The sequence below is a fragment of the Anoplophora glabripennis genome, unplaced genomic scaffold (assembly GCF_000390285.2).
Source record: "Anoplophora glabripennis isolate ALB-LARVAE unplaced genomic scaffold, Agla_2.0 scaffold12, whole genome shotgun sequence".
NCBI classification, from domain to species: domain Eukaryota; kingdom Metazoa; phylum Arthropoda; class Insecta; order Coleoptera; family Cerambycidae; genus Anoplophora; species Anoplophora glabripennis.
Window position 1 is genome coordinate 898,896 of NW_019416512.1, and position 9,958 is coordinate 908,853.

Here is a 9,958-nt window from a genome sequence, read left to right on the forward strand (position 1 = left end):
GACAACAATACTTTTTGCCTGAATTAATTATTTACAATTAATTTTACTAAAAATTACCTATGTGGTAATTGATTTTCAATACCCTGTTATTTTGGCATGTTTCGACCGGTAGACACGTCAATGTCGGAGGAATTTCTGTCGGACAAATTTAAATCGGCATTTGCAACAAAATTTCCAGTTACTTAAGCTAAAAATAAAAGATGTGGTCTTGAGTTTTCAAGACCCCGGAAAATTGCCATGTTTTTGGACTTTTCCGAGTGGAAAAGCGGAGGAATCGAGAAAAGTCGCGGAGGAAAAATTTGGTAAACTCGTCAAAACGAAGCGCCTCAGGAGTTATAAAGTATGTGGTAATCAACTTTCCAGAGGGGGCCTGTACTGTGGACTATCTCATTTTCTGTCGTTTTTATCGTTTACCGATCTACGCTCTGCCTCTGTAAATTAGCAATATTTTTTTCGGTTGTCAGTTAATTAGTAATTGTTAGTTATCACGTCTTTTGGTGATTTATCGAAGGATTTTTTTTTATATCTTGTGTACTTCATTATGTATACCATACATGATTACCACGTTCTACTAATTTATAAAGAATTTTACCCATATGAAGTATAATTTAGAGTCAACAATATTCGAATAGACGTTTACCATAGTCATTTGTTGCGATATTTTAGTTAGATACTGTGAGTGTTATTCCTCGCCCTGATAGAAGTGCACAGATATATTGTTGACGATAATCCCGGTGTAAGCACAAGAAGAATTGATAATCAAACAGGTGTCTCTAATACAACATTACAATTAATTGTTGTAACTATATCATGTCCAACGAGTGCGGGAGCTGACAGCTGTAAATTTTCAACATAGAAAGAAATCCTTCAGGTGGTTTTTAGATAAGAAAACATGTTTTTAATTTTTATAATCTTAGGATAATGATATCAGTTTGTGTATACTAATTTTCTACACAAATGTTCTGTTAATGTATGGATCAGCTGAGTAAGAGACTAATTAATTAGGCACTTTATTCTTTTCAGGAGACTAAAAGGGCTAAACTGTTAATTATTTAATTATTGCATTGCCAGGAATGCCAAGTCTGTTAGAAGATGTTCCATTCAATATTCGACAAAAGATGTATTTACACGATGTAGTTCCTACATACATCACTGTTGGTTTGGAAGACTGGATCACTGGACTGCCCTCTGACCGGATATGCAACCTATAAATTTTTATTTGTGGGGTCGTATATAAAAACAATCTAGTCCAGTGAAGTTGAACACATATGCAATCTGTTTATGAACAACGCCTTATTCGTTTTTCGGTATTTACATTATAATTTACGGCACTTATAGTCCGTATGCCTAAGTCAGATTTTTCTTTTTTTAAGCAATATTGTCAGAGTAAAGATAATAAAAATGGGCTTTCAATTGTGAAAACCTGAAGTTTATGTTTTACAGTTATTGAAATGTAAATATTTTTGGGCACACTGAACTATTTTTATCGATTTATTATTATTTTTTATTTATTTACTGCCGTTTGTAAATGAATATCCAAAATGAGAAAACAGCTTTGAAAATTTGACTGTACTAGTAAAATAGTTAGAGTTCAAGTAATGAAAACTAAGCAATTGCAATTTTCTGCTTTAATAAACAAATAATGTTTGTTTATTTGCCCCTTTCCCGTCCCGGATCTGCGCCAGTGCGAGTCACTCACCTAACCTGGGCAAAAACTAGTTGTGGTCTGCTGTTTAAAATATAAATATACATGACTTACATACTGTACAATCACCACAGCACACAACACTATGGTTAATTCATGGTTTGTGCTTTTCGCTTTGTTGGAAAAAACATCACTCAATCCGAAATTTATTGCTGTAAGGTACGGGATACGCGAACCAAAACGAATTTGATACGGTAGAAATGGTAATTTGCGAAGAACACATACAAGGTGTCTCTAAATAAGTGTATAAAATTAAATAAATCGAGTTCTTATCGAAAAATAGTTTCTAAAAACGTATACTATACTTCTCTATGTAAGATACAGGGTGTCAGAGATTCGGATGGAAATAATATATGCAATGAAAATGTAAATTTGCGCCAAGAAAAAAGTTGTGCTATTTGCAGGAAAAATTAAAAACTGCAAAAATACTCAAAAATTACGTGTTTTTTCTCACTTTTCCCTATATAACTTATTAAATATACAGTTTACAGAAAAAAACATTACTGATGAAATTGTTTGTTATGAAATTTGCTACAAGATAGGGTTGTATCATATTTTTGTTGGTAGATAGTCAAAACAGCGTGAGAAAGTGATGAAAATCGAGGTAATTTTGAAGCGTTTAACTGACAGGTCCCTAAACCCGATCCAAATCGGTTTGATGGTTTTGACATGAGCCAATTTGTTATTTCAGCGCAAAACGTCGTTATTTTTTTACGTCAATGCTGAGGTTAAAGTTATAGGCAATAATTGGCGCTGATTTTTTTACACATATTTAGACCCCTTAACTATCATATAGAATCGTTATAATATCAATTTTCATTTTTTTTTATAATTTTTTTAGCGATTTTAAAAATTCGAAAAATTTTGATTTGACTTTATAAACAATTACTTTTGTGAAGCGGTTTTGCGGGTTGGAAAATATATCAAAGTGCTAAAAAAACAATTCTCGGAAAGACGCTTAACTTGAAAAAATAGAACGTTCAAATTGGTCGTATAAGTTCCCAGATATCGAGTGTCAAAGCGTTAAATGCAAAACTATGCACAATGTAACAACAAAAATTGAACTTGGTAGTTTTTTTTAAGAACTTTTCGTATGTGCTTTTATAAATATTATTGTACGTGTACTTTTTGTATGAAAATTCAATGAATATGAATATCGCCAAGCCGACCATTTGTGCTGCAAAACCGGGGGGTAGGGGATGAATTATTGAAATTGAAATCGCGCGTTCAAAAAGAGCGCGCGCGCTTTGGCGCTCAATATCTCGGCTTCTATGGCTCCGATGTTGATGATTTTTTTTTAAATCGATACAGCAAAATATATTTGAATTGTCAATAATTCATTTTTACATAATTAATTTTCGCATATTTTAAACAATTCATTCGGCAATGAGGCAATGTCTCAATATTTCTACATATAATATCACAACTATTAAATTTTATTAGTTTTTTTTTTTATATAAATAGCACAAATTAATATCTGTCAAGTCATCATTTTGGGGTAAACAAGGACATTGATTACGGTATAGTCTTTCCGAAGTCAGTTGAACATGTATAAAACCGTCTATTTAGCAATAAAATTTAATGTTTCATAGGCGTCCCTAAAAAAGTTTTCTGCTAAAGGTAAAAAATTATAATAATTTGTATACAGGGCGTTTGTAAATAAGTGCGAAATATTTTCGGGGGTGGTTGCCGATGTTATTTTGTCAAGAAAAGTTCATGTAAACGTAGTTCGAAATATGCCTCGTTTCCGAGATAGTGTTAAATTTTAATTTTTTATTTATTTTTATTAATTATTTCAAAGGGTTTTAAAGATATTGATTTGAAATTTGATGGTTGTATTTTATTTAGAAGTATTGACAGCAACCTACTAGATAATGTATCAATAGAAATTAAAAATACACAACTTGCAGTAAAATATGTTTAATTTTTTTCCTCAAAAAACGGTGCATTCTACGAATAAAATTGAAGTGACCAATTTCACTCAAAATTGATGGCGGATTTCTAAAAAAATAGCAAAACGAGAAAAAGTCAGTGGTGTACTATTTTTTTTAATTAAAAATGGTTGGGGCATTCTCGCACGGACGCAACTGGTACAAGTAGAAGTATTCGGATCACCTCACAAAATGCACATTTATCCCTCCAAAACGTGTTTAAAATTTTGAGTCAATATCTTAAAAACTCTGAAATAATTAATAAAAATAAATAATAAATCTGTATCGCGGAAACGATTTAACCAACAACATATTTTATTTATTTATGTCCTCAAACAATTTTCTTATATTGATGGCAAATTTCGTTTTGTTCCGTTTCAAAAGGTCTCCAAAATGCTATGTTGCAAAATAGAAGGTGCCTATAATAAATTAAAATTACCTTAATCACACCAAATTCCGCATTGCTGCACTGCACTGCTAGGCCATCTGTTGACAAAATAATTTATGGCCACGTGGCCCAGTGCGGCTGTGTTTGTGCCGCGTTTGCCCGCGTGCTCATTCTTCAACTGGGCGACTAGACCTGTAGGTAGGTATATGGGTATGGCTAAATAAAAATGGGAACAAGTTTTTCAAATATTTTAAAGCCGAGTTGCAGCGTCAGCGACCCAACCTGGCACATACTGCCAACCTCTTGGTTCTTCAATTGAAATCGGAAAGACCAACTTTAACAGAGCCGTGAAAACTGTCCCAAGATAATAAAAACTAATAACAAAAAATCCGATTTAATGGCACGTTTTTGTACTGATGGAAAAGCGAAGGGCGAAGGTCAGCACTCTCTATCCCTCTCGTGCGCATAACTATATGGTTGTGAGCAAAAATAACTTTAGGGATTAATTTAATAATTGTAGAATCTTAGTTCTTCCTAGAAGCGGACTCGTAAATTCCTCCGAAATGCGCACAATCCCAGGCTCAATTGAAAAATTGCTGTTTATTGCAAACCGCTCTTAACAATGGAAATAATGAGACCGTCCTAATTTAAATGCCGGCGCACGGATAATGATAAGAATCTGTACAAAGGGGTGACAAAGCACCGGAAGTGTCTTATTAACTCTGACTTCTCGATTTCAATCGTAGCTAACTTGATTTAGTGCGCATTTGGGTGCATTGCCAAACGTTAGGCGTTAGGTGCTTTACAGCTGTCTCTATAAACGCTGTTAAAAAATGAAGTTGCTGATTTTGTGCTGTGTGCTATTTATTTTGACCAATTTTACTGCCGACGTTGTCTGCAAGAGAGGCAGATCTAAAAGTCGTGGTGGAACCAAACATACCTCCGGTCAGTATTTCGAATCGTTATAAATAAAAAATAATTATACAATGAAAAGGTAGGTTCGTTATAAAAGATGTAACTGATGTGTATCATTTTTATATATAAAATTGTTGCAATGAATATATCTTTTACCGTGTTCGAGAATTTTTTTCTTTGTAGGTAACTAAAGAAATTTCCATAATTTCTAATGAAAAACTACAGTAAAAACAAATTTAGCAGTTACTAGTTACTACGTAGAAGGACTATACTTTATTAATAAATTGTTTTGCTTTTAAGTGACACCTGCAGGTTTGCAGCAAGCTTGAAATTCGGATAAATGTCAATAGATGGCGTAAAACAACAATAATTTGTGTGCAATAGTTTTTACATATTACTTATACTCGTAAATACTTCAGCTACAGGATATAAAAATAAGAGGTTTGAAAGAGAAATGTTGGCAAATAAACATATATTTTCATATTAATCAATTGATTTATTTTATGTACTTTCATGTAACTATCCTACTGATTTAATTTTCTCTTATCTCGTTCTTTTAGGCAGTGATTGCGGCTGGCTTTGCAGTGGCAATAAGAAATCACCGCCATCTCCAAAACAATCAGTCCCTCCACCAAAGGCAACTGCGCCCCATTCGGACACATTCATCAAGAAAGAAACGGCCCATAGTCAGCAATCTAGTAATGTCCAGCGACACATAGGATGGAATGTGCCTGGTACTAACCAGCATCAGAACCCTCAGACTCAGAACAGCGGTTGGAAATCAGGATATCAGTCTTCAGGTTTGTAGTTTTTCAAATCTGTGAGTACCGATTAATTGTAGTGAAAATATATGTACATTTGCCAACGACTTGCCAATTCAACGATATATTAAATTCTTCCCAACTTGGTTGGTAGTGGTAATCACACGTTTTTGACTTGGATAAATTTTTTATGTTACTAGGTGCAGCTCCGCACCAGCAAAATTCTTACTCCCCCGTAGGGCACCAACCTCAAGGAGCTTGGCCATCTCCAGGACAAAGTCCTCCTGGATATCCACAACAACATGGGTATGGGCAACAACATGGTTATCCACAACAACATGGATACCCACAACAACATGGGTACCCACAACAACAAGGATATGGCACAAATACTGCACCTGGACAGTACAATGGCATGGGTGGGTACAATGGCCATCATGGGATGGGTGGATATCCTGCACAAGGCGGATATCCAGGAATGGGTGGATATCCGGCACAAGGCGGATATCTAGGAATGGGTGGATATCAGGGAATGGGCGGTCATTCTGGTATGGGTGGTTACGGTGGAGGAATGGGATATCCTGGGATGGGCGGTTTTGGCGGAATGGGTGGAATGGGCAATTCTCCTTACGGTATTGTAGATTTAAAGATGTAACATATGAGAAATAAAAATCAGTTTTTATCAGGAATGTATAAGAAAAAAAGTTTCTTCAGCGGAAGTACTATTACCAACGTAGTAGCAGGTATGTTCGTTTACCATATGGCTTCGAACCTGGTCGGTGGATTATTTGGTGGTGGATCTTCAAGAAGGCCTACCAATGTGTATAATTATTACAATCAACCACCCGAAGCCAAAGAAGAAATAAAATTGCCGTCTAATATTCTTACTCTGTGTGAAGGCAACTCAACAAAATTATGTACACCAGGTAAATTTTTGAAGTAATCATTTATGAACAATGTTTGTATAAAAAGCCGCACTAGGCATCCTTAAGGTATACCCAATATTCTACAAATTAACTTGAACATTTTTTTTTATAATTTCAGGTACCACCGCCATATGTACAACAAACAGCACGGTCTTATGCGTCGCCATTATGTCGCAAGCACAACCGTGTGCTGAAGAAAAAGCTCTTTGCATTAATACCACGATACCTTGTGTAGATCCAGATAATCCGCTTTGTCAAAATGCTACACAAACGCAGAAAGAAACCCCGATGAACCTGCCCTGTTTCACAAATCTCACAGCAGATGTGAACCTGTTAAATGAAACCAGCAATGGACAGAATACAGATTATAAGTATTGTGTGACTGCGATGGCGGTTGCCGGTCCTGAATATCAAGTTTGTAATGATATAGACAAAATTAGTGACTACAGAAGTGTTTTGGAGGGTAAATTTATATTTTTTTTATTGTTTTGTGTATTAATGTCACATATTTTTGTTTTCTTTCAGAAAACTACAAATGGAATCTGACAATACACCCGCTGAGACAACCGTACAATATCTACAACTTCAAACATCCTACAGAAACGCCTTCTGGTGAAGTAGTGATGCCCATGGAAGTTCTAATACCGTGCGTGGAAAATGCGACGAAACTTTGCGTTCCAGGAGTTACACCTATCTGTACAACCTTTAGCGAAATAATGTGCCTAGAACTGCTCTCATCCACATCTTTTTGTGAAGAATACAACACCACTTGCATAAAACATAAAGTACCTTGTCTTGAAGATGATCCCTTGTGCAAAAACAAGACCGAGGAAGAGTTGATTAAAGAGGACGATAAAACGTTGATATCCGTTGAACTGCCTTGCTTTGCTAACCTTACCATTAACTCAAACCTGCCGAATTTCGATATTAGTTCGTTCAATGGTACATTTCCCGAGAGTGCCAATACAAGTTACACCTACCATTACCATTACTGCGTAACCACGTTGGGCATTCCTGGTCCACAAACTGATGTATGTCTCACTACTCTACCCGATGGAAAATCAAGCGGAAAGTAGGAAGTGGATCGAGATATGTGAAACGAGGAAAAATTCATTTCAAAATTAGTTTTTGGAATATTATTAGAAAGTTTTTAAATTAGTCTGCCCCTTTTAAAATATTAAGACAACACTGATAAAGCTAGTGACTATCACGGGTTGCAGAATATTTCGGTACTTCTCCTGAAATGTCGGTAAGTTTAAATTGAAACTCCATTGTGAAGATAAGGAGTTTTGTTGGATGATTGTCATAAGCAATAGGAAAATATCACAAATAAAATAGAGCAGACAATTTAATATACCTGTAGTACTACTTATACTTTTGTAGAGTGTAGTGAAATAGATATTATATACTTATTAGTATATGTATTATTCTCATAATTTTATTTTTGTTGTTTCTTAAACTTCTTCATTGCACTGCTATCTAGGTAGGATATAGAAGCATATTCAATATTCAAAATTATTAAAACTGCAAAACAGCACTTAATATTAATAATAATCAAAATTGATAAAACTGATTGAGAACCTCTGGAATAGTCCCTGGTTTACATACTACATAAAAAGAGGTGAATAGTTGTCCCCACGAATATTTGCAGCTTTTTTTGTCCCATTTTTTTTGTAGTAAATAGAAAAATTGCTAATTCGGTTGAAGATAATCAGTTCTAATTTTGTTTTAATTAGAGAAACTTGTCTTTTGTTTGAAAATTGTTTGTGAACAAATGTTTCAGGTTTCAATGATATAATTTATTTTTCTAGGTTCTTAGTTGAGTTTTTTTTATATTAAAGGTAGTGTGTATAATAATAAATGGAAATAAATGTACTAACATGGCCCATCAATAATTAATTAATGGACATAATGGTAGGTATGGATATACTAATGAAAACGGCGAATTAGCTGCACATCTTTATTAACAGCGATTTCCAAATAGACATGAACCAACATTGAACAACAGCGGTTCCAAAAATGTTTCCTTATTATGGTGTTAAGTTGTGGAATATTAATTTAATCTATATCCCACAGTTTCTCTTAAAAATCCACCTATTTGTTTTTCTTTTTGTTTTTAATCGAGGAAAATGGGTTGTGGACGTGTTTGTACAAGGATAAGTAAAATTGGATCAACATTCTCATAAAATATATTTACAGAAATAAGGTTATGTAATTATTAAACCTAAAATAAATACATTTTGAATAATGCAATAAAGTACTTTTCAACTTAGGTATTATAAAAAAATAAGTAACATTTTTCTACTAGCATTAATATCACAAACATATGTCAATAATGTATAACTGTTAACTAAATATTTATTTTCACAAATATTTCTTTTTTTTATCGTTAAGAGTAGTTAATGGAAGTTTAAGATGAAGCTGGAATACTTTTTAAATATTAGTTAAAATTTTATTAGTTATTATACCACTGATATTTGATATAAAGGAGTAAACACTACTCCGTCATGTGAAACAATCAGTGGTTAACAGTTAAGCACATAAAATTAGAAGATATTTAAAGTCCATCAAAAAATTTTTGAGAGTTGAACGATCCAAGTAAGATCTAATAAAAGGCAGGACAATGATATATTTAGTTAGGAAGTGTGTTAGTTTTTTATCATTTAGTTGGCATTTTATTTATGAAATGCAACAAACTCATTTTTACAAAATAAATGTTTAGTTTCTCTTATTGTTTAAGGGGGAAACCACGTTAGGAGGCTGATTTTCAGGCGTCCCTCATGAATTTTTTTCGTCTGACAAATTGATTAAAATTTAATCAAACACTGACAGTATTTTATCAATGTTTTGAACTAGACTTACAAATTTTTTCAAGACATTTGTGTTGAAAATACCAAAATTATAGGCTGTTGTCCACCGAAGGTCGTCGTCTGAGTTGGTTGTTCACGGGAAATGTGGACGTCGCAATTTTGATATGAAAGCACAATGGTTGTTTTCCTGCATTATAATAGTATATTACGTAATGTGTTATAAAAAGCATATTACGCACGAATGGAAAAGTGCGTAATTGCATTACACCACGTATTATATAATATACTTTACCTACGACCACTACTGTAAATACTTAAAAACACGTCTGCGATCAATGTAAGATTCCTATTACATACGGTAAAAAATCGCACAGCTTGTTAAAAAAATCGTACAGTTTTCCTAGCAACCGCCTAGCAACTGTCAATACAAACAGTATTGTATTGATCGTTGCTAGGCGGTTGCTAGGAAAACTGTATGATTTTTTTACCAAGCTGTGCGATTTTTTTACCGTACGTAATAGG

At 33.9% G+C, this 9,958-nt stretch overlaps 1 protein-coding gene across 1 annotated transcript; it reads left to right on the top strand.

Moving 5' to 3' along the window:
- The first annotated feature begins 4,798 nt into the window (after positions 1 to 4,798).
- On the top strand, positions 4,799 to 8,183 carry LOC108903296. Its single transcript, XM_018705424.1, has 6 exons — positions 4,799 to 4,969; positions 5,500 to 5,739; positions 5,901 to 6,332; positions 6,387 to 6,626; positions 6,745 to 7,089; positions 7,152 to 8,183. The coding sequence occupies exons 1-6, from the start codon at positions 4,858 to 4,860 to the stop codon at positions 7,700 to 7,702; spliced, it is 1,920 nt and encodes a 639-aa protein (XP_018560940.1). The 5' UTR covers positions 4,799 to 4,857; the 3' UTR covers positions 7,703 to 8,183.
- The last annotated feature ends 1,775 nt before the right edge of the window (positions 8,184 to 9,958 follow it).